The sequence below is a fragment of the Stegodyphus dumicola genome, chromosome 7, assembly GCF_044657685.1.
Source record: "Stegodyphus dumicola isolate Sdum_Otavi_A_Nest chromosome 7, ASM4465768v1".
Classification (NCBI taxonomy): Eukaryota; Metazoa; Arthropoda; class Arachnida; order Araneae; family Eresidae; genus Stegodyphus; species Stegodyphus dumicola.
In genome coordinates this window covers 132,677,119-132,703,536 of record NC_140774.1, presented here as the reverse complement: position 1 = coordinate 132,703,536, position 26,418 = coordinate 132,677,119, and the positions used below count along the sequence as shown (strand labels likewise).

At 31.9% G+C, this 26,418-nt stretch overlaps 1 protein-coding gene and 1 non-coding gene across 3 annotated transcripts in view; one reads left to right on the top strand and one right to left on the bottom strand.

Annotated features, from left to right (window-relative positions):
- The first annotated feature begins 6,992 nt into the window (after positions 1 to 6,992).
- TRNAL-CAA (transfer RNA leucine (anticodon CAA)) lies at positions 6,993 to 7,112 on the top strand. Its single transcript has 2 exons — positions 6,993 to 7,030; positions 7,067 to 7,112. It is a non-coding gene; the product is annotated as a tRNA-Leu (tRNA).
- Positions 7,113 to 14,795: 7,683 nt separating this feature from the next.
- The window catches only part of LOC118179744 (uncharacterized), a 49,560-nt gene continuing 37,937 nt past the window's right edge, over positions 14,796 to 26,418 (bottom strand). For both annotated transcript variants that reach the window (XM_085819779.1, XM_085819780.1), the window contains exons 7-9: positions 19,389 to 19,647; positions 16,759 to 16,884; positions 14,796 to 15,669 (exon numbers count right to left, since the gene is read on the bottom strand). In XM_085819779.1, the coding sequence (XP_085675905.1) occupies positions 15,242 to 15,669; positions 16,759 to 16,884; positions 19,389 to 19,647 (813 nt within the window). In that variant the 3' untranslated portion in view covers positions 14,796 to 15,241. The remainder of the gene's footprint in view (positions 15,670 to 16,758; positions 16,885 to 19,388; positions 19,648 to 26,418) is intronic.

Sequence of the window (26,418 nt, the reverse complement as noted above, 5' to 3'; positions counted from 1 at the left end):
TTAAAAGAAGTCTATTTTTATTCCATACTTAATTTAAGCATGTTAAAATTAAAATAGTCTTCTAAATCATTAACATTTGGAAGCACTTCCGCAGAGAACCCGGTAAATGTAAACATCGCCAACTTTGGCGATAATAGTTCAAACATGGTAACCTAGCTAATTCATCCTATTCGCTTGTGCGAAGGTTGTCGTTGTTCGCATTTGGAGATTTATATTATTCTTCTCTTATTTATTGTTATTTTTTCTGAATTTTTTAACAACGAATAGATAGAAATATTTTCGCATAATTAAAGAAGTTTCGGGATCAAAGGAAGAAAAGGCGGGAGGGGTGAAAGCTAATTTGTAACATGCTGTTCACGTTATGTTCTTAATTATTAACAGCTGTAAGCACGCAGAACCATGAGGTTTCCAAATCCTAAAATAAGTTTTAAATGTATAAAGTTCTAGTTTTATTAACTTAACAATGCTACTGAAGAAAATTTCATTACTGTTGAAGGTTATTTGTATTGTGAAATATATTATGAAAAAGGACAGGTATTTGTTGCAACGTAAAATGCTTTAAGCTGTATGCAAGTAACTTGAAAAAAAAAATACTGAAAACTATGTAAAATGGATGTATTAAAGGTCATGCATTCATTAATTTATTACATGGGCATGGCTCTTACCGAAATACATCAATCAACAGGCCAAGTACTTAATAATAAAAAATGACACTTGATGACACTTGTAATAGAAATATTAGTATTCTATATTAATTAGAGAAAATACATAGAAGTATAATGTAAACGTAAGTATAACAATACTAATTTTTATTTTTTAAATGAATTTCTACTTCCCGTTATGCTTAATACATTGTTTTCTGTGCTAACTTGAATTTAATACAAATTTATTTTCGTATATCACGTTTAACCTGTTAGTTTTACATCTACATACTTATTATCTGTGAATTTTTACTACCATTGTCTGCTAACTTGAATTTACATACACTAAAAACCACGTTTACGGCTCGGCTCAGCTTGGCGAGTAAAAATGCAACGGCGCCAACGGGTTCTTTCCCGAAGCGCCAACGGGTTCTCTGCGGATGAAAACCCCAACACTTTACTACAGGATTACTATTATTACTACAGGATTTTGTATAGTACAGAATTTGAATATTACAAACGTTATTTTATCTTTTTTGTTTAATACTTGGTTAAAAAAGCAAAACTATGTATTATAATATCATAAATTTAGAACATAAATAAACTTAGGTATTGGATATTAGAAAGACTATCTCCGAAGAAGAGCAGAAATATCTGGAACTGTGGGAAGTTGTCTTAAAGAGGGTTGGCTGTATTAAAAATATAGCGCAGGCCTCGGCAACCTATGGCACTCGCGACGAGCGAGTGAAGATGATGAATTTAAAAAAAAACATAATAATTACATTTCTTTTTTAAGTGCTTTTGAATTTTTTTGCAGGCATTTATTATTTTGCGCTGCACGGAATCTACATTCATGATTTATGTTCGGTTAATCATAATTGTAGAAGGTTTCATTTGCTTTTAAATGATCTGGAGGCTGTGCCATGACTAACAACGCCCTAGAAAACTTTCCCATTCGCAATGGTCGTCCACTTCTGAGGACGAAAGACACATTTTATTTCTTTTAAATTCTGTGTAATAATTTTTAAATGCGCTCCATATTCAGACTTTTAAATACGGCTTTTTTTGCACCTAGATGGCGCCACCTAAATTTATGTTCAAATTAGTTTGTAAAGCATATTTCTTAAAATTTACGGAAAATATTAATGACGGTAAGATTTTAATTCTCGTATGAAAGCCATTATGGCTTAATCGCGAATTGCATATTTCTCTCGAATTTACTTTGTTATCTTTTTACAAGTAAAATATTCATTGGCGTAGCCAGAGGGGGCGGCTCAAGAGAGGAATTTTCGCGTGACACATTATTTTATAGTGGTTAGTTATGCTAATTGTCGAAGCAGGTAAATAATAATGAGATTCTGAATTGCCATCAATAGAGAAAAAGTAGTAGTTTTGATTCTAAGTAAAGTAATCAAAGAAATCCTCAAGAGTCTTTAACTGCTACATGCTCTTATTGTAGATTTTGTATTTTATGAAAACGTTTGAATGAAAATTAAAAACATCAACTAAATTACAATCAAGGTGAAATTAATAAAGAAAATTCTTCATTAAGAAAGGATTATTTCATAGTTTTATTTCCGTTGTTGGCTAGGGAAAAAGGAACATGAATATACTTCTTTTGAAGCATTTGCAGTTTTTGCAGTTTATTGTAAAATGCAACCTCCGGAACAACATTCCAAATATTGCAACACTATTGAGAACTTTCTTCACAGCTGCTGTAAGTGTTGTTAGATGTGAGAAGGGTTTTCCAAATAAGAATCACTTAAGAAGTGTTTAAGAACTATAAGTTGTCTAAATAAAAATTATTTAAGAAGCATTTCAGAATTATAAATGTTTACTGTCTATATAATAACAGCTGGAGCAATCAAGAAGACCTTAATGTCATCGATGGTTTTGCAATTAAAAAAACAAACAAAATAATAATATAATTTCAAAATGTTGGAATTAAAATGTTTCCTCAAAAAGAAGCATAAAGTTTAAATTTATTCCCCCATATATGATTTTGACATTTTCTGAGTTATTTATTTGCATATCAAGCGGAGGCAAAAGCTCAAACTACGCCATAGAAAATATTCAGAAAGCTACATAACTTTCTTTACTTTTATGAGAGGGAAAAAACAAGGATTGTTATGTATAATCTGACCTAGAGCCCAAAAAATCTAAAAGCCTTGTGAGCTCAGAAAATAATCAGGTTTGGGATAAATATTTATAATTCTATTTAAAGATACAACGAATCATCTCTAAGCTGAGCACCCACGATTCCAAATGACTTTAGACTTCCTTGTAGGAGGTCATCTTGCAGAACATGGATGATGATGATTATTGATTTGCATAATGAATTTATTAAAATCACTACGGGTCTATTAAAAGACTATTGATGTAACAGTGAATTCCTTTGTTCACTAGAAGCGTTATATATTGATTTACGTATAACGTAATATTAGCAGCAGTAAATAGCGTTGAGTGAGATTAGGAAATAATTTATATCTTTAATTTTCTAAAATACAAAGTTTAAAAAATATTTTGAAATGAAGAAAACAAATCTCGTGCAGAGAGAATAAAATTACAAACACCTTGATTTTAAAAACCTTGCTTTGTTTTTTTACTTGCAAATCAACTTTATACTTTTACCTTACATTTGAAAAATGCTTCGTTCTTACTAAAATAATCATCCAAAGAAGTATGCTTACTTAATAATTTTTATTTTTTTATTAATCATTTCCTTTTTTGAAACATTTGTAACTTTATAATGTTAACTTTATAATGCCACAAAGGGGCGATAGGCCAGAAGAGCTATTATTTTTGAAATGACATTTTGCTTTGAATCACTTTAAAAGTCTGAATCACTTTTCAAATTGTTGCCACCAAATGTATATGCTCTGTATTATTTAAAGAAACTAAATAATGAAGAATCTACATGAATGTATGGGTGTTTCTCGCATTGTGAAAATACAACGGTACTTAGAGTCATCAAATTTCGAATAATGTAGTCCTCCATGGACACTTGGAAGCCCAAATTTGGAATCTGGAATTTATTGTCTATGTAAAACTTTAAAAAAATTAAAAAAAAAAAAAAAAAAAACTCAAAAATTCCAAAGCGAGCAGTGGCAATACTGTAGGGGAATAAAACATTTTATCTCCAACGCGCGTGAATGTCTGTCGGAAGTTTTAAAGATATGCTGTTTTGAAATAAATATTTTTAGTCCAATGTGGCGTTAGCCCAAATGCTCTCGATATGTGTATTTATCTGTAAATGGAAAAAAAAAAAAAAAAAAAAAAAAAAAAACACTGCCCGTTCGGGCGTAATATAAAATCTGAAAGCTTTCAAATGTTATTTATTTTTTAAATTTTTAATTGGGAGAACTGACTTTTTATTAAACCGCGTTTGCGACAGACATCCATCAGCATTTTCAACTTTAAATCATGCTTCTAAATTTAATATTTTTGCTTTTTGTTTCACAGTCATCTGAATTTAAAATTATTAAAGTATTTTTCTTAAATGAAGGTCAATCACATGAAATTTACGGAATTTAAGATATTTTCCGCTTATATGCATTGAATTGTCAATTATAAAATAAATATTACCGATTGCAATAATTAAAAAAACTAAAAATAACGTCATGAACATTGATTTGTTACATATTATCGATTGCACAGAGAAAAAATGAAAATTTAATAAAAATAATTTTAGAGTGTGATGAATAATTTAAAGAAAAGTTTAATTTTTATGTATGAAAGATCATTTAAATGTATCACAAGAAATTCTCTGGCCAGAGGTTGTTTTGTGTCCTGAGAAAAAATGTGCAACAAAAACATTGAAATTGAAATGTTTTTAGGAGATAAGGCTCAAATTTGCGGAATTTACAGACCGTTTTCTAAATACACAACCCTGCAAGACTAAGTGTGGTGTGGTGTGTGTGATTATGGCAAAGCCTCGAGGGCTATCTGCCTAAGGGGAGGGATGCCTTTGTGGAGGACTTTCTAAGGGAAACTGGCTCGTATACACGTTACACATGGGGAAAACCACGAAAACGCCCATGCAGCCAGCCCCTTCGCGGGATTCGAACCTCGGACCGAACTACCAGTGTTTTAGCCACTTTACCGCTCGGCCGCTGGTGGGCTGCAAGACTAAGTGAGCTTCCTATGATTGTTGGGGGAAATTGTAACCTTTTGTTTATATTTTTTTCTGCAAAAGTTTTGTTTATATACCTCCTCAGTTCTTTTTCTCATACTGGAATACTTCATTCTTTTACAAGTTTAATTTTTGTTTTGATACTTCGTAATTTTTTACAAGTCTAAATAGTAGCGACGGAGCTGAAAACCTTTAGAGCCCAGACTGTTGGACAGCCCTGATTTAAAAAATGTTGTCATATTTGTCAAATCAAACCTATATGATAAATTATAACATGCCGAGGAAGTGTTAAATTAAAGCTTCAGAAATAATTAGTTATTTTTTCCATTATAATTTCCTGTTCTAATAAGAAATGATAACGCAGGCTCCTTGATTATACGTGTTTAGTTTATAAGAAATATTTTAGTTTGATGGTAAAATTAGGTATTTTGACAGGCTGCTTAATACATAGTGATGGTCTCTGTCCAGTCAGCCAGGAGAAGAAGCTTAGAGAATTTTAAAATTAAACATCAATACTGATGTTATTTATGCTCTAAGAAATACTGGTTATTTAAAAAAATAATCGTCTTAGAAAGGGTGGTCAGCAAGAGAGAATTTGTTATATATCATGTTTCAGGACTTTTTAAATTAGCATCCTGATATAATTATTAAAAAAATCTGCAAAATTTTTTCATATTTCATATTTCATATTTTCACAACCAAATTTTCCAACAACTTCGCTTACTCTTATATATCGGCTCTTCTCGATCTCTGCATATTTATATTCTTGCTTTCTCTCTATAATTGTTTCGCAGTTACAGTTACCTTTTTTCAGGGCTTATGCAAATGCCATTCAGTTATTTTACAGTTTATTTACCAAAATTGGGATTTCGAGTTCTAAATACGCTGTTACTTAAAGAAGATAACAGAGTAAGCAATTTTGCTTAACATATCAACTCATTGCCTAAGTGAAGCCCGTCATGATCTATTTTCTTTTTGGATGCTTCGCAGAGATAAACTAACTGTAAATAGAGTGGAAATGTTATTTTACAGTACGTTGGGATGTTTCCAAAGTTCTAGGAAGTGAGCTGTAGTTCAATAACTAGAACTTATAAGTAACTTTGTAGTGGAACATAATTTAATGTTTTTATATAATTATTAATATTTTCTAATTGGCAACATAATGTAATGTTTTTGCATAGTTGTCAAGATTTGCGTGTGGCAACAAGGAGTGGAATTAAAAACGTTGTTAGATCATTTTTGTATCAAAAAAATAAGTAATATGTTGCAAACAAATATAGAAGTTATATAAAAATAAATATGCTGTTTAAGTAGTCTTAAAAAAATAACACATTTATTTTTATTAACTATAAGCATTTATTTAAATTGTGAGATGCTCTGGATGAGTAGTTTCGATTTCACTTATCCTTAATATCTACAACGCTATTGGCCAGAAAGGAAGTCCTGATGTGTTTATTCAGCTAATCCTGCGCAATATTATTTAGTCCGATTCAATTGTTCGATTGACACAGGCGCATTTTTGCAACCATGGAACACGCGGAGAGCAGTCTCTCTCTCTCCTTTTTTTTTGAAAGAGGGTGTGAAAACTTCAGAAACTGTCCAACATCTGCGAGGAATATTCTGTTTTCACATTTGAAAAAAATCCTTTACGCTTTTGTTTAATTTGAAAGTTTAACCATGCCACAAACAGCTGGATTGAGGAGTCAATAAAAAAGTTCTTTGAGGACAGCCTAAAAAGATTAAATTTTTGTTGGAATAAGAGTATTCAATTAATCGAGGATCATGTTGAAAATTGCTGTTTAATATTGCTGAAAATTATCGGAATAAAAAATTATGCCAAAATTCCTAGAAACATAGGGTGTTTCTAAAGTTCTAACCACCAAATGTAAGAGAGCGTAAGCGTGCAGCTTAAAATGGGAAACTCAATTTTAAACTAACATTAGTTTTAATTAAATAATATATACATTTCAAGCGAAATTGAAGTAGATGCTTCTTCTTGAAAACATTTCCTCTATTTATTTTGTTAAATTTTCTTATCACAAAATTATACAAACGAATTTTTTTTCTTTTCACTTCTAGTTTTTTTAAACTCCGTAAGCTTTAAGTAATGATTTTAGATTTATCCGATGAAATGATTTTTCGGCCTTATAAATATGCTCAACAGATGGCGCTATGTGTGCTCTTTATATTTGAAACAATAACAACGCTTCCATGAATGTGTCAGGATGGCCGAGCGGTCTAAGGCGCCAGACTCAAGGTATTTCCTTGCCCTGCAGAGCAGGGTTAATGAGTGTTCTGGTCCACGAATGTGGGCGTGGGTTCGAATCCCACTTCTGACAGGAAAGTTTTTATTCTGTAGAGTAGTTGAATCATCAAAGTTCGCAATGTTCTTCAAATACGTCTTGATAACCTCTCTATGCAAAGTAATTATTTTACTTCGCAGCAAACATTGAAAATATTTTACTTTCTTCAAAGAATTTTTTAGACTTCAAAATGTTCTTCAATTACATCCTGATAAATTCTATACAAAATAATTTTTAAATTTTACTTTGCAGCGCATCCGCAACATCAAAAAATTTTTTTAGACTTCAAGTACGTACGGACAGCCTCTGTTATTTTAAAATTTTCTTTTGCAGCCCACTTATATTATCAAACAATTTTTTATACTTCAAAATGTTCTGGAAATACCTACGGACAACCTCTGTTGTCGTAGAGTGGGCTTGATTTTGTCGGAAACACGGGACGAAATGTGTTTGGAAAGAAAAAAATTAATTATAACAGTACTTCAGAAAATAATATTAACACACAGAGGAAACAGGGAGGTGAGGAATTTTATTTGCAGTGTGGCGCCCTCTATTGACTGGGTGAAGAAGCTGTCAATATGAGCTATTAGAAAAAATGGACCATTGACCATGATGGGTCTGATCAGGCGGACAACCAATTGCCGTTTTAACTTCCAGATGACGATGCTCTTGGCCATTGGCCGTAAAATATGAAACAAGCGGCAAAGCGCCTTCGATAAATAGCGAAAAACTTAAGCTGTTTGAGTTGGTAATAGAAACCGGCAGGCAGAAATTAAACACCTACTCTCAGGACTCTCAGGATCTCTTAATTCTAACAGGAGCCCTAAATAAGAAGGCATTCTTCACTTCTTCATTCTTCTAACTAAGAAGGCATTCTTTACATTACACTTCTTATATGTAGTTACGGAACAGCAATTTTCGTAGAAATTTGATCTCAAAAATTTTATTTTTAGCAGAAATAAAATTATATTAAAAATCGCTTATTAAATTTTAATTTACCTCTTTACATTTTATTTCATTTTAATGTTAATTATTTAATTTTTTAATAAATAATAATCAATCATTAATTAATTGATTAATGATTAGATAATAATTCATAAATATTAACAGCCAATATTAATTAAATAATTATTTATTAATTTGATAATAATTAACTATTTAATTTTTAAATTATTAATGATTTTAATAGTCATTTTATTTATATATTTACTCCCCTTCCTCTTTCCTGACGGTCTCCCATAGGGCTCCGGCTCTTCTAATTTTAGAAATTAAGCCCTGAATTAACTGCTGAAAAAGCTTAAGAATACCTAAGAAGTCGCGAAGAACACATCAAAAGTGCTTTACATGAGTATCAGATAATCGCTAACATGCATGCATCACGCATTTTAGAAATAGCATCAAGCTAAGGTTTAATTTTGCTTAAGTTAAACCTTAGATTGATAGTTTTAGTAGCTCATGACTACTAAAACTGAAATTTTAAAATTAATATGTAACTATATAGCCGAAGGTGTTAATCAGGTTTATTCAATTTATACTTATTTTTAAAAACCCTTGCATGGTTATATTAATTTTAAATCTACCTGCAGTTCACATAGTGATATATTTTACTTTTCATTCAGCTTTGAATGTCACTTAAGGGCATTTAAAGGTTGGACTCTTAACTTCTGAATTACTTTCATTTGATGTCAACAAATTGTGGGAAGTAATTACTTTTTCATATTAACCTTCTCTAGGTTTATTAAAGAAGTTTAATAATTAAAAAAATGTATGAGATTTTAAAATTGTTAGATAAGGTGTGAATAAATGGCCTTACTCTGCCTTTATTTTTGCAACCGTTGGTCGTACCTTACGCATATTCTTCCAATTATAAATAGGCTTCAAACCAGCTGCTTTAAAAATAATTGGCGATTTCAAAGTTAACATTCTACATTTGGTGATCTTCCCCTAAATTCATCTATTCTCCCAAATTCGAGATCTTTCTAGGTTATGTAACGCTACTGGAAAAGGGAAACTAAACTAATATTAACCAATCATAGCTTGTTTCCAGAATAGCCCCTACTTTGGTATAAATACCTCTGGCGAGCTAATTATCCCATTACTTTTCTAGCTTCTACCTTGCTAATATCTCCTCGTTCGCTTCTATAAAATGCCTGCGTCATTCTTTAAAAAAAAAAAAAAAAAAAAAAAAAAACGATGTGTATAAGAAATTTTTGTAATTGTATGATTAAAGAGTATGTTGTCTACGAGGAATTATTCCAGTGTGCCTGGAAATCTGGAAATAAAGATGATTTACTTTGAACTTAGTTTGGTCTCAACTACTTCCTCTCGCCCTGCAACTCAGCCATCGCAACTGTGCTTTGAAATTATGACATATATATATATATATTTCAAAATGGGTATCTTCATTGCAGAATATTAGAGAATTCGTATTCTAGAAAACACTGCCATATAGCCAACAATAATATTATTTTACTTTAATTAAGAATGAAAAATATTTGTGCTTTAATGATTTTTTTTTACGATTTCTAGATTATGGTTGTAAAGTAATAAAACTTACTAGGACACACTTTTAGACTTTGAAAACTCCTTACTAGGACACTTTTAGAGTAACTGGTTGTGTGAAAATTCTTTTGGCCTACTAAACGTAAATGAATAGTTACTATTTCCTACTGCATTCTCGCACATCGGCAGAATAATCTTAGCTTTGACAATCGTTTCCTGAAAAGTGCTGATGCAACCAGAAGAGAATGAAACTTCCGTCGAATAAATGCTAAATATTATTTTTTAAGGTAAATATTTGCTAAATATCTTCATAAAATACTGCAAAATTATTCATATTTCTGATTTCAATCCCGAATTTTAACAAAACATTGGGCTTTTGCCCTAACACCTAAAGAAAAATTAAGGATTACTCTGTGTTCTTACAGCTCATAATCCTTTAATAAAAAAGATAATTATAATAAATTAAATGTAATTAATTTAAAATAGTATCTGAATGATACCACTAGTGTTTTCAGTGAAATCCAATTAGCAGTGAGCTAACTTAAAATTATGAAAAAAATATTCAATGCTTTTGAATTTTATAATAAAAGTGTGATTCTTTGTCACATTTACTAATGAGTTAAATGCTAAATAAAGGTCTCAACAATTTTTGGATATTTTAGACAAAATTTACTTAAAAATTTGGAATCTATTCAGCAAAAATTTTGGCTTATTCTAGGACAGTAATTTTATCACAATGCATACATGAGGAAATTTCTTTAGATTTCATCAATACTAATTTTTTTTTCAAATATATAAGAAAAATTGTAGAATTTTAGTTTTAACTATCATTTTCTAATTTATTTTTTAATTATTATATTATATCTAAATAATTTTAAAATGATGCCTTGCTATGTTTTAAGATGAGATTCGACTAAAGAATAAATTTCATTACTTAACCGATTGCAGCATATCTCTCAAGGACTATCTGCTTAAGGGAAGACATGGCTTTATTTAAACACTTTCTGAAGGAAACTGGATGGTATTCTTTTCACGCGAGAGAGAAAATAAGAAAGTGGATTATGCGCGATTTTGGTTTGTTTTAGTTTAATTTGATTCCGGCAAAGCACTTGGGGGCTATCTGCCTAAGGAGAGAGATGACTTTCCTTGAAGACTTTCTTAGGTAAATTATCTCGTTACACATGAGGTTTAGTTTGTGGGATTATAGCAAAGCCTCAAGGGCTATCTGCTTAAGAGGAGGGATGCCTTCGCGGGGGGACTTTTTAAGGTAAACTGGCTTGTATACACGTGTATACACGTACGTGTATACAAGCCACGAAAACGCCCATGCGGCCAGCGGCCACGAAAACGCCCATGCAGCCAGCGCATTCGCGGTCTTGGAACCTCGTATCGAACTACCAGTGTTCAGCGACTTTACCGCTCTGTCACTGGTGGGATCTCGTTACACATGAGGAAAACTAAAAAAAGTATCTGCAGCCAGGCCATTTACTGGGATTCGAACCTCGGACAACAATCAGTATTTAGCGGTCTTACCTGCTCTGGCATTGTTAGTAAGTGAATTCGGTCTTGTTAAACATACGTTAATGAATCTTATGACAGCGCAACTTTGTTAGAATTAAGGCACCTAATATCGTTAACAATTGTGTCTCAGTATCAACAAACTATGCTAATGTAAAATAATCCTTTGCCATATTTATAAAAGTTTTTGCTGACAAGATGACATCGTATTAAAATTTAAAAAAAGGTATTTCAATAAGAATGACATGATTTTAAAAACGAAATGGCAGCCATGTTTAAAATGTTATCTTTGTCACTCATTGTCGCCCTGTTTGTGTTCAGTATGCTGAGAATTCAGATTCATCATGGCTAAATATATGCTTTAAGAACATTAATTTGGGGCAAAAAAAAATTATTTTCTCAGATGAAGCTTATTTCTGCTTCATTGGATATGTTAACAAAATAAAATTGTTGTTCTTGGTGCAAAAACAATCCATAAGAGATTCACGAGAAGGCTTGTATTGGGAAAAGTTATTGTATGGTACAGTTTATGGTACACCATACAACATCATCAGAGTAGTCCCCCCCCAAAAAAAAATAAAAAAACGAGGGAGGAGATGAAGCCACAGTAATTGGTGAGTAAAATTGATTGATAACAAAAACATTTTTTATGGCCAAATTCGAAGGACATTGATTTAAAGGACATGTGGTTCCAGTAAGATGGTGCCACATTTCACACTGCTGACGCTGCTATCGTATCGACAATAGCAAAAATTTTGGCGAAAAGTCAATTTCACAAAATGCATCTGTTAATTGGTCTGGCAGAAGTTGTAAATTTAACTCCTTTTGTTATTTAAAATCAATGGTCGATGCGAACAAACCACGAACTCTGCAGCATTAAGAATAAACATCGAACGTAACATTCGTGACATTACGCCGAGTTCTTGCATACAGTCATAAAAAACTAGATTCATTGAAGTTACTCGCGTGCGCTAAGTCGAGTCACTTAAATGGTGTTTTATTCAGAACATAATGCCATAAATTGTACTTCAAAATAATATGAAAAGTTTGGTTGCATCTGAAATAGTTTTCAATTTATTTCATTTAAAATCATACCATTCTTACTAAAACATCTTTTAAAAGCACCGTCACTTTAATTGAAAGCTTGATTCCTTGTAACAGTAATTTCAACACTAGCAAAATTTGTTTTTAGAAAAGCACAACGTTTATTTTGTATCGTAAATTATAGCTGGTTAGTTGTATTACTGCTTCGCGTCTAGATCTGTTCCGGAAGTAAACCCTCGGCTGCGAAATTGTTAGTGTAAATCACAGGCCAGGAATTTTATGTGAAATTTCACAATTTCCATCGTGATTGTCCAGGAATGTCTGTTTGTTTTTTTATCATGATAAAATTGTTTCTCTAGTTATCTGTAAATGATTTGAGTATCTGCGACTGTCATCTGACTGCTGCCATTAAGAATATAAAAAGGAAATTATGATAACACTAATTCTAAAAGTAGCACCTCTTGTTATCGATTATTATGATCTAAGACGAAAACGCGCAACAAAGGCTTACTTAGATTGCATTGCGGAAATGCTTTTGCGTATTTTTATTCCTATGACGTATCTTTCGATGTATTTCCATTCTTAATTTAAATGATATGGTGATAGTAATTTTTTTCTTCGTTAGATTTATTATGCCCTGTTTTCGTCGCGTGGTTCCTCAAGTGCAGTACTGTATACTCCTATGTTAAACAAATCGCGAAGAATGTCTACAGAAGTGTTATGTTTGAAATATGAAAAAACTAATATTTATTCACATTTAAATTAGCATCCACCGAAACACTTTCTCCATCATTTATAACCTCCTTAGAAGTACTGGAAAAAAGCATTTTTAGTATCTAACATAAACTAGCAGTCTTAATTTTTTGGGCTAACTCGAATTGAAATAGTTTGAACTTGTTAAACAATGTTGATGAGAGAAAACAGAGGGCTCAGGGGGTCAGAAATATGCGTAATAAAATGGTGAAAGCATAACAAAATTATGTTTCTGATCAAAGAAACCCAAGCGTAATTGTTTAAATGTTCTTTGCTCAAAATACGGCGTCTTGCCGATTGATAGAAAGATGTTTTAAGTCCGTCTGCGTTAGAACAGGAACTATTTCATCTGAAATGATGTCAACTCATACATTACTTCTACAACGCTCTCTAGCTTCACACCTGAAACTAAAATTGCAAAATACGACTAAAGAATATGGCAACAATGGTGGGACCTTTGCCAATACAGCAAGAAGAGTTTACAACCTTTTCTCCAAAACTGATGCTTTTCCAATTCGTGTTACGACACAGATCACGTGGTTTATCACGGGGCACGGCCCCTTTCCTACGTACTTCTGTGCAAGGGATCTCTCAACAGATTCCTCTGCATGTGGAGAAATGGGTCCCTCCGAATACTATGTTCTTTCCTGTCGGTTAACAGAGTCACTTTATCTAAAGAAGCCAAATTCAGAAGGGGATCTATTCCTTTTCCTAAGATATGCAGTCGCAAATAAACATTTAAGGAATAAAATTTTGAAGGTTATTGACTTTCTAGGTGTTAGAAGTCAAGAGTTAGGCAGTGCAAATTAGCCGATAAAAAAGAGCCCCATCAACAGCGAAACAAAGCAATTAAATACAGATGCGATATTTGCGCGTGCAACTTCACAGGAAAGCAGTAAGCTGTGCTAATAATAAGAAGGGAAATTTTTCGTGTTTAATAAATTTCAAAAATTTATGCTCAAAATCTAAGGGGGATTAGTATGGGAGCAAGGTACTGTATATCCGTATATCTCCATTATGCCATAATGACTTATTCACCATTTTCTTACTCCTTTATTAAACTGGACCTGCGGGTCAAAGGTTTTCGACAAATTTTAAATGGTTTTGAATTATAGAAAAGATGATTTTTTTGCTTAAAGGGAGGGTTATGTTATCTTCGTGAAGAACTTTCTACAATAAAATAGATTCCCTAACAGGTAGTTAAATAGATGGTGATGAAAGTATATGAAACTACAATGCGAACAGTTGCAAGAAAGAAAGTAAGAATCTATAATATTATCTTTCTAATGATTACTAATCCAGTGGATCTTACAGTTTAACTTGATAAAAATCTTCCAATGTACTATTAGAGAAAGAAATTTCTTGATAATTTTTTTTTCTAATTTTTATATTTAAATTTCATGTCTTTTGTCTAAGAGAAAATTATTAACTATTAATCATTTTATTATCTGATACGAAAATGTATGCTAAGTAGAAAAAGAAATACGCGAATAAGATAAAAAATTATACTAACATTTAAAAAAATTAAAACCAACGTCGCTTTTAAATTTCATTAGATATCACTCATTCATCCGGTGTATCATTTTTGTATTAATAATAATAAAAAGAATAATATCACAAAGAATGATAAGTATAAATAAGGAAAAAAGTTTATGATACTGCACATTCTTAGCAAAATCTGAAGAACTAAAATTAAGCTAGGTTAGAACTTGGTTATTGGACTATAACAAAGCTTCACACTTGAACTCTTACAAACCAAAACTCTAAACTAGAATAAAATTTAAAACCTGAAACATAATATCAGAAAAATTCCTTACACATATATTCTTAGTATAATTAAATTATTATATCAATTCAATAGAAATTAACCATTACGGGGAAAAAACTCTGTCATAGGCGATCTTAGCTCACAAGAAACTTTATTACACTTTTTTAAAATTTACATTTCACTGGCTTCATCTTGCATTTCAGTTTTAGTAAAAGTCCTTATAATACAGATCTATAGCTCTAAGTCTGTATCTTAACACTGACAATCTGGATTTTCAGATTGAAGATACATATTCATTGCTTCGATGAACTATCGAGACCTTTTCTTTTGAACTTCCCCAAACTCCATATCGAAAACTATTAGAATATAGTTCCTTGACCTAAAGGCTAAATCTTTGGGTTTTAAGCACATTATCTTATCAGACAGTCCGCAATTTTGTGAAAAATCTGAACTCTTGTTATATGTCTGAGATTTATTAATCAAATCTCACGGTAAGGATCTTTTCAATAACATGCAGTTTGAATCCAAAAGTATGGTATCCATGGTATCCAATGATTTCTGAACGAATCCTGCGAGTTTTTTAATGTGTAGGTCTAGCAGGTATGGAGAGTGGATACTGAGGCTTATTCAGCATGGGATATCCATATAGCATTCTCTGAGAAAAAGCTTTCAAGTTGATTGGAAGATAGTGAGGAACAGGCTGGATCACGTGTCCAGACGAAGACATGGATCCGTAAGCAGATCTATCGTGGTGTGACGATCCATCGGTGGATGCAATATCGAAAGTCTGATGATAGTCCGCATGCTGGTTCCTGGAATTGCTATCTACCGGTGATGGAAGAAATGTATTGTGGTGATGATGGTGCCGAGGGTGGTAAGACAAGGATGACACGCTGGACTGAAGACGGAATGAGGATACTGATGTTCTGCTGCAGAAATCACCGGAAGATGTTACTGATGATTGTCTCTTTTGCAAGGGAAGATGGAAAGCTGAGCAGTCTGACGTTGCTGCATACAAAAAATGTGGTTATGAAAATAGCGAAAATGGCATAATAAGCACAAGTATTTTATTGTAAATTCAACAATAAAAAAATTTCCCCATTAGAATGCTCACATCATGATAATGAGAAAAGATAGCTTTTGTTAAATGCTTTCTCATCAAATTCGCAGCATAAAATTTAATCTCGGACATGCAAAGTTTTTCTTTTCACACTTATTCATTTATACGTATACAAATAGATGCATACATGATTGTATACTGAACTCTCTATATATACATATTTAAATATGCACATGAATGTTTTACATATAAATGAGATATATATTTATTACTTCGTACACTTCGATTAAGTTTTGTATGAAAATTTCCTTATATACCCTTTGATATCCTTTAATTATATCAAAGATAGTGGAACATATATACATACGTAAATTAAAACTAAAAATTAAATTTAAAATTGAACTTTAAATTTGATACATTCATTATCGGTACCAGTTTTTCCCTTTTATCTGTTTAACTGCTATTAGGGGTGCTTATTGGTTTAGTTATTCCCGATTTCACTGCTTTTTATTGATAAAAAAACCCTAATTTATTTAATTATACATACACACACACATATGCGTATAAATTTTGTTTCCTCGCTATCTGGGCGCGTTTAACATCACCAGTATTGCATCAATAAAGGATGTGTCCGAAGAATAAATAAACTGTGAGTTAAACTCTGTACGTTTGTCTACAACTCCATCATTCCATCTACGCAACAGTTTGAAGCTATCTGTCATCGTCGTCCCACCACGACTGCTCCGCAATTGGTTTCATCCTCCGCCAAAATACTACATCATATGTATATTACGCGTTTTAGTTGTAATTTTCTTTTGAGTACTTTGCTATAGAAATTTCTTGAAAAGAATGGTTTTTGTTGTATCAGAAAATACATTTTAAATTTCTCTTTGCATTAAAACTTAAGATACTGAAACTGTTTCTGAATTAATTTCGCCAAACTGTCTATAGATTCTTCTAAAAATGTAAATTGATTTATTTTTTAGCTACTGTTTTTAAATAAAGGGCAAATTACATAATGTGAAGGTTTTACTTACTGCCGGTCTGCTTTGAAATATCTCCATACAACCTAAGTCTGGAATTTCTCCGTGTTTGGGGCTGTATCTTGCAGACACTGCAGTTACAAGAATGGAATTTGGAATCATGGTCCGTACTTCTGAGTTCTGTAAAAGGAAGTATTTTTCATCAGTTCTTCTACGCAATGAATGTAAGTTAAAATGTCTGATTTTAATAATTATAGCTCAAGTTTATTCTTTAAATTTTTTGATAAAAAATAATGCTCATGGAAGACATATGCATCCCAGTTTGAACATCAACGATTTAACCAAGAAAGAGATCCACGAAAAAGACAGAGAAAGATAGAGAGATTTAACCAAGAAAGAGACCCTCGTTGAAAAAATAATTAGAAAAAAAAGATAATTAGGAGATAATTTCGGTCCATAAATTTACAATCATCTCCTACAACTAGAATGAGGGACCCGGAGCCTTTCGAAACAATCTAGACATTTCTAATCAGAAGAGAATTTTGTAAACAAATCCTAACGAAGCATAGTTTACTTAATGTTCTTTCTCACATCTAAGTTTATTAAACGTTCTTCCTCGTTTCTACTACCAATATCAGCATCACAAACATTGCTTGTGATTTCCATATTCTAAGTCATATGATAAGTCTAAACGCGCGCAAGTTAGAGTATTTTAGATAATTTATGTAAACATCATATAACACAGGTAGAAGATTTATCTGCTCAAATAAGTTGCCCAACATCCACCCTGACTTATAAGGGGTTATCCAAAAAATATATCCGAAATTATTTTTAAGTAATTATTTTATAATTTGAGCGTATTTTAGTTCTCTTCAAGGTGTTTCCACAGTTATCGATAAACTCGTTCAACACTTTTCCCGTTGATGGAAACATGGAAATAATTCTGGTACTATTGGCATGGAATATTATTCAAGACCAGTAACGTTATTACTTTGCACCTCATCCATACCACAGGATTCCTTTCTAAAGCTTTCTTTCTCTGTGGAAATATAAAAAGTTGCATCGGGCAAAAGCGATTGGGGAATAGAATGACACAAGCTCTTTTTTCGTAGCCTGTCGCATTATCCCAATACTTTCCTCTTTTCTGCTGGTCAAAGGATGTCAAAGTCAGAGCAGCCTTCATTTCATATGTTGCCATGTTTGAATCTGGGAAACCAATGGTGCGCTTACTATTTATGCGAAGTATCAGCTTTAAAAGATTGCTGGAGCCCGCCCCAAAAAAACAGTCTAACTTCAGATTTCCTCAATAAAAAAATTCAAGCCCACTGTTTGTTCTTTGTTATCATTCATTCCAAAAACTATTCGGTATGCTGAGAGTAAAAACATACACACAAATCAGCACTCAGAACAAATACGTATCTCTATTCGAATTGCTGCTACTTGACAAATAGGCGCAGAAAAAATCCGATGTTAATAAGGAAAAACTATGTGGTACGTAATTAGGAAGTACTCGCTTGCAGTGTTGTTATTCCGTTTACTTTTGGGTACCTCTACCTAGCTAAGTGTCGCTTGCTTCGCTGTCTAAAAAAGCAAAGCTCAACCTAATGCTGGCATTAATCTGTAAAAGCAATTCATAAATTTCAGAGATTCTGACACGAGTCCTTCTTTTCACGAAATAACTGAGCTTAAAATATTTTTCTTTCTTGAAAAGAAAAGATATGTGTTGTTGACACAGTAATTCAACTGCAATTTATTTCTAGAAAAATAATCAACATACATTAAAATGAGATACATTCCGATGATCTCATTGATCACGTGCCTTATGTATACCTTTTATAAACAAACGATGGAGATGATTTCAGAGATCACGTGACTTATGTACAGCTAATGCAAACAAGCAAGGTCATTCTTCCTCTTCTTCTCTTGTGGAATGTATCTCATTAACTCCAATCTAAGGTTTAATTCAACCTAATTAAATTAGTGAGTAAGCTAACTTTACTTGACTTTATATAAAGCAACCAACCAATATTCACGCAAGCCTGCATATATACAAGAAGATTGTTTCACGAAAGTTTAGGCAAATCATAGCTGTCTTGAAGAAATTGATATACTTTTGTATCTTTTTATGTCTGTGAGGATAGGAAGGTATTTTACAAAATTTTAAATGCTTTGTTTACTCAGATGGGAGATTCAAGAAATCATTTCCGGGGTAGTTGATACCTACCATGAAAAAAAAAATGCTTCTAATAAATCAGAATATCCATTAATATCAATGAACTTTCAATTCTTTATGACCACAATTAATAATTTGTTCTTTTAAATAATAAAATATATTATTAATGAGATACGAATATCTTAAAAAATATACCTCTTATACCTTTAAAGAAATTTATATTTTGTTTCCTAATGCAGTTCTTCTTCCTAATACAACCATGAAGCAAGTAATATTAATTACTAAATACCTCTGACTCAACTGCAATTTAAATCGAAAAAGTCTTGCAGAGCTCCATCAGGCTGCTTTTACTCACACGATAGTTTATACTGAGAAAAGAGATTTTATACCTCGACCTTGAGGATGCGTGCTGAGTGATGTTAGCTCTTTTAACTACATAAACATATTTGACGTGGGTGCTCTTTACAAATTTTAGTTAACAATTAATATGTTATAAAGGCCATCAACCTACTTATTTGTGATATGTCTTGTGATTTGAGACATTTGATGACACTTTGCAAGCCTTCTTTGACAGGCACATGAGATAGAGTCCCAACGCTAACTACAGCTTCTGGACCTGTGTCCGAAACCCCAGGTAAGTGACCGTACAGAGGACCCAGTTTGGTGACGGGTGTTGAAGCGGCCATAGTCACGGGGAAGACTTTTCTGGATATCTGTTCGTGTCCCCAAACTCGCCACATCTCTCGAATGACAGGGTCTATACCAGGGCTCTGGAATATAAAATTCAGAAACGATAGTAAAAACTTGCTTGTTATTTGCTTAAATAATGAGTTACAAGTAAAGGAATAATTATGTTTGGATTTGTTATTAAAAAAGTTATCTTTCATTTATACATTTATCATTTTATCTTAAAGCTTTAGTACTTTAAAGCTTTTCCGAACAACAGACATTTTGAAAATATTCCTTTCTTATGCTCTGATGCAGGGTTTCTCAAACTCTGGTACATGTACCCTTAATGGTATATTATATTATAAAGGATGTTCACGCATTTTTAGACGATTTTACTTTGCTGGAAAAAAAGTCTCCTGTTTGGAATTTTTTTTAAAACTGCGCTATATTTTTAAACGATAAATTATCGCCTGCTACTTGACAGTTTTGTTTTCATGCAAAATGTCGTTTTTAAAGATGCTGCAATGGCTAGAAGGCTACGTTTGGCTTCTTTCCGAAGAAAATTATTCGCATCTAGTTATTGAAAAATGCTGTGGAAAGACACAAAAAGTTTAGGTAAAATATTTCCGTAAATACAATGAAAACCGTCTAAAAAATGTGCAAACATCCTCTGTATTTTGGGCAGTACGATTATTATACCGAAGATTTAAATGAATGTTCAAAATGAATGTAAAATGGCATCCTTTTACATACATTTGAATTGGTACATTATGATACATGATACATTTTTTATTCTTACGAAATTTAAAAGGCTGAGGACTTCTGCCCTAACTCAAACTACGACCCCTCCAAGTTTCACGTGTGACCCGAAGAGAAATTATTTACAGTTCTCTCAAATAACGATTGTTCTTCCGGAAAACTTTAAAATAATTTTAAGCAGTTTAGCTGCCTTACCCAAAGATTTAATATCTGAAAAAACTTAAGAACTCTCTGTTACTTGTAGAAAATCCCTAGCATGTAGAGTAACAGTTATATAGTTAGTTGCATTGATTTATGATTATGGGACGCTATTTGACGAATTCATCGAGCTTAAAAAATATGAATCTGAAGGAAATTTCGAAAAAAAGGGAGAAAGAAAGGGCAGTATGTTGAATATTGAAAATACAAGATGTTCAGAAGTGTGTTTACTTCCCTTTTCCCATCAACATATCGTTGTGAATCGTCTTATTATAAAATGAAGTATTCGAAAACTCTTTCTTTAATGACGAATTTAGAATAGCACGCAGAAATTATAAACCTGATTATTCAAAAAATTTTATCAAAATCACAGAATTTTTTAAATAAATACTTGAAAAATTAAGGTTTATTTTTTATATACTATGAGATATAGCATATTGTGTTGATGTCGCGTAATGTAGCAAACGGAAGTACGTGGTCCCAAGTTAAAAAAATGTTTGAGTCTTGTTATCCTAAAGCAATGATCACGTACGAGGTTTTTGCTGAACAACAATCATTACACACAAGCTTTCTGTATAAGAATCTATTCTTTGTTTTGGTTTAGAGAATAAAAAACTTTTGAGTTGCTCATTTTTTAGTTAAAATTAATATTTAAATATTGCTCCATATGGGGTAAATGATTTCATGCTGTTAACCTGAAATGAGAATAATGAATGAACTGTTTTTTCTAAATATTGCAAGCAAACAGCAAAGTGAAATAATTGTTTACTTGTAATTTACATTAAATGATATAAGGCAAAGCTCTTCTAATGAAAATAACCCAGTTTTTCATCAGAAAGTTATTTCAGCCTACAATTAATTTTCTGCTAATTATCCAAATAATCAGACCGGTTGTGTTATACTTTGGGTTATATTTTTATTATATTCAGAAGCTTAAATTGAATGCTTTGCGTTTCCAGTATTTAACCAATTTTATCTTGTAAAATCATTAGGTTTATCGATGCAGGAGACGTGAAAATGTCCATTGCCCTTGCCGGGATTTGAACTCAGGTCTTCCCAATTACGAGTCGGACGTGTTTCCAGTTACACCATGAAGACACTCGAAAAGGCAACAGAAAGTACCTTATAACCTCAGTAGATTGCAGAGATACGCTATGTATAATATAAAACGCAAAGCACCCTAATTTTAAATTTAAATCAAGGCTAAACTCCTTGAGCCAACTTTTTAAAGAAAACTCTTACGGGAGCGATTAACACGAGGGCCCCCTTCCCCAGAAAAAAAGAAGAAAAAAAAAAGTATTTTCGGAGCAAAAATGATCTCAGAATATTTTCACTTCTTGAAAAAGAGAATATCGAGCCTGTCTCCCTCGAAATATTCAGTTTGATCGGAAGACAACGTAGGATTTTGAATTGCCAAAACTCATGTGCATAAAAATATATTAAAATGATTCTACAAATAGCAAGTTTTATATATGGCACCATGAACTTTATTCCCAAACTTCATTGAACTAATACTGAACTAATAATACTATTAAACTAACTCCATAATGCTAATTTTATTCAAAGTAAATGCTGTCATATGGTAAATGGTATGTCCACACTTGCTCCGTAGTTTCTTTTACCAGTTCGGCTGCATGGAAATTCAATAAACGCTCATTTGCAGATTTTATTCATCAGGAGTTAGATCAAGTTAATAGATTACGGCAAAGCATACATGTGGTATCTATTTAAGGAGGAAATGCTTTTGTGAAAAACTTTCCTAAGAAAACTAGATTGTATTAGGGAAAACCACGAAATACACATACAGCTAGCTTTTTCGCTACGATTTTAACCTGGGATGAAATATCAATGCTCACTGATCTTAGCCACTTACTATCTGGTACCCTTTTTACCTCCTTGTACGAATTAAAGGAAGTACTATAATCGTGAAACATTTCGTGTGTCATATTTCAACGAAAATATCCATTCTGACCGTTCTCAAATCCATTTGGACGAATGATTTGTGTGACATCTGTACCTACAAAGGACTATTTTTTCCAAAACAGATTGTAAAATGGATTCAAAAGGGATTTTTTTCGTGACGCCTGTACGCAGATTATTGCCTACATATTTCACCTGAGGCAAAGAGGTAATTTTGCTTCTTTATGTATAATAAAAACTGGAAGCTCCTCGGAAAAAAAGAAAAAGAAAGAAGGGAATAACTTTTTTTAAAATGAGCGAAATAATACCTTGCTTAAATTAAAAGCCATATTTTTGCGTACTAATTTTAAACAACGAGGCGAACAAGGAATGTATTGGGAAAGATAATTTTTATCAAATATTTGCTTTCACAACTTTGTACACTCCAGCTATTTGGCCACCTAATCACATAGCTGAACTTGAATATTTTGGGTATCCAGGCCATCTTGTTCTAAATTATTAAAAGTGTTGTTTCCTAAATCGCCTTTCCCTGCCCTTTCGAGGATAATTTAATGTTATTAAGTCTTCCCTTAATTCAAGTGGATGGTGTGTAACAAAAAATTCATTTGATACGTCTTGGTTCGTCTCAAAGTTGAAACTTAAAAATCATAATTTCTTTTTTAAAATGAATTTATAAATTTTCGTAGCCAATTTGATTCCTGTTCTATTTCTTAACCTGAGGCAAGACCTCACTTGCATCCCCTTGTTCCGCCTCTGTCTGTACTTACTTGAGAAAGTATGTATGTATGCATGTATCTCGCATAACTCAAAAACGACTAGCCGTAAGACGTTTAAATTTTGTACATGGAGCTGTTATCACATCTAGCTGTGCATCTCCTTTTTTATTACTATCCGCAGTGCTAAGCTTATATCTATATCTATAACTGCCAATCTATATGTCTATTTATCTATCTATGCATCTATCAATCTCTCTCTATATATTATATGTATATATGTATACCCACCTCCTAACCCGACTTAAAAGTCCTTGCCCAGCTTTTATTTTCGCAGTCGTTAGTCGTAGTCATATACTTTCAGTTACAGAAGTGCTTTAAATGACAAAAATATTCATGTTTTAGCAAAGTCAAATTAGAAAAAAATGATTTTAGACAAATAACGAAATCTAACTTTTAATGCCGTCTCCCGGTTAGTATACTTATTTCTGGGAAAGTTTTATACTCGTTATAAAAAAATAAAATCTTAAAAAGTTTGACAACCGTACGGACAAAAATCAAGCGAGATATTTAATTTTATAATTTGCAATTTTTGATACCATTTTCAACTTGCCTTGAGGGATCGTTAATTAAGTTAAAATAATTCAAGGAAATAAGTTTTAATGCAGTGCAGCAAAAAATGTGTATAATTTAATTGACAGTACAGGGAAGTTACGACCGTACAGACCGTTATCCATATCAGATGTTTTTAGTATCAGCAATGTATCAGTTTTTTTTTCTATTTCAGTGAATCAAGGGTAATTTAAGAAATTTTCAAAAAAAAAAAAAAAAATAATAATCTAGAGGATGAACTTGGGACTGGATTTGCAAAGTATGTTGAAGATAATGGATTGAAGATGCGTATAAAGTTACATCAACGTATCACCAGTAAAGAAATACCGGACAGTCTTCGCTGTGTATACTGATCATTAATATATCATTTGAAATACACATCATAAAGTTTTCTCATGCTGTTGTTTGCACTCTACATGAACTCAGTTCTAAAATCCATGAATAACATGTATCGATTTGCACTTCTAAGCGAAGCTTTTCTTGAGGTGCAACTTGAAAAAAGATGAGAAAAAGATTTTTTTTTTTTGTTTTTTTGTTTTTGTTACCGTTGTTAAAAACAAAAGTAGATGTTGAGCCGAAAAAAGAAAGCCTTACACGGAGAGAGAGAGAGCCAAAAAAAAAAAAAAAAAAAAAAAAAAAAAAAAACAGGACTCCATTTAGAGAAGATTTTGCTCTAAATATGTCGGAAAGTATAATTTATTTTAAACTATTAGAAAATAGCCAAATTATTAATGCACACAAATACTATCATTAGTTAGGTAACTTGAGAGGAGCTTTAACTACCGAGTGATCTGTAGTGATCCACAGATATCTTATGATTCTTCCAAAGGGTAATGCTAAATCATGTACTATAAGAGTGACTAGACAAAAGCCTAGTAATAGAAAATTCTTATTTATTATGCTTAAGAATGAAGATATTGCTTTCCCCTCCCGTCTCTTCCCTTGTTATGACACGATAATGGTTTCATGTTGGAAAAATTTTCTACAGTAAATAGGATGTCAAAAATATAATAAATAAATATTTTCACGAAATCAAAAGACATGTTGAAAAACGGGCACTGAAAAATTCCCTGACAGATAGACAAAGGTTATGCGAAATAATGGATACTGTATTAACAATTAAGTTTATGCCACAAAACATTTTCTGTACTTGTAGTTTTCATTTGTATCAGTTCTGCATTACTTCATGATCGAACTTATATATAGGTTTTCCTTTAAAATCTGAACAATAAAAATACGAAAATTACAACACAAACACCAATTTCATCTTAGTTTGAGAAGTGTTTGCTATTAAGTTACAATAGTGTTTCGATTATTTGGCATTTAGTTTTGGCATGCGAAATACCTAAAAAATCTAACTTATATCAAACATTACCATTGTTATTATTTTATAATTAGTAATAATATTAACATTATTGTTATGAATATTATTTTATTAAGAATACTGTAAGCGTTTTCGAGATAGCTGTCCGCTATGTTTCCAAATGAGTCGTAATTCTAGGAACAGCAATGCTGACAGTGAGATCATCGTAATTTTAGGAACAGTGCTGACAGTTTCATCAATTGTTCATCATCAATTGTTTTTTCTTCCCAATTAACTTTTATTCTACAGAATCATGCTTTCATTTCCTTTAATAGCCATCATAATATGTTTCTTTTCTACTGAGCAACTTCTATGTTTCTGAGAGTGGAATATAGCCTTGAAAATTAGATTTGTAAATCTACTTATTTTATTCTATATCTTTGTGGGACTTTTCATTAGAATGATGTTTATAACATAACAGGAAATAAGAAAATGAAATATTTTACACAACAAAATAACTGTGACAAGAAATCTCTTGCCGGATAAGAGTCGGGTAAGAGTGGTTAGGTATTATGAGAGATATGCAGTGCTCTGTGTATAATAAAGGATCTATTTTTATTTTCTAATGGAATAATTTTCCGTTATAGATACGCAAAAGATAAAGTTGATATATTGATTGCAGGGCTGGATAATAATGTCTGTTATAATAACACCAAATTCATAACAAATTAATTTTTTTTGCAGTCTCTTAATAACCGATTGTCTTCTTCCACGTTATCCGACATTTCAGTTATATGATTATCATTCAGCTCCATTTATGTTGTATAATCGGGATTGAACTTTTCATATTTATACTTGCGAACTATCTTAATAAAAAATTTTATGAATACATAGTTACAAAATAATGAATACATAGTTACAAAACCGTAATTCAGGTACTGAAAATGATTACGATAACAAAAAGTCTTGCAGCAGGGTTAGAGCCATATTATTACGCTAAAGTTTATTGCCACTTTATCTCTTTTTCAGTTGAAAAATTTTATGAAAACCACATTTCGAACAGGAAACAAATTATACTAGATGACAAAAATTAATAAAGTGGATATTTATTTTTGAATTAGTATCAAAACTGGAAAAAGATAACTATTATTTGCAGTAATAAATATACTTTTTGTTAACAATTAGAGCGAAGAAGAAATAAACGAGAATAAAAATCAATTCTCTAACATTTTTATTAAGGATTGTGAAAGGGCTCTAGATTTACTTTCTTTAAAGAACACCCTGAATTCAAAACTGTTTAGTAATAAAAGTATCAATCGGTATTGCGGTTTAATTTCAACTTTCAGATTCATGTCTACAAAAGTCAG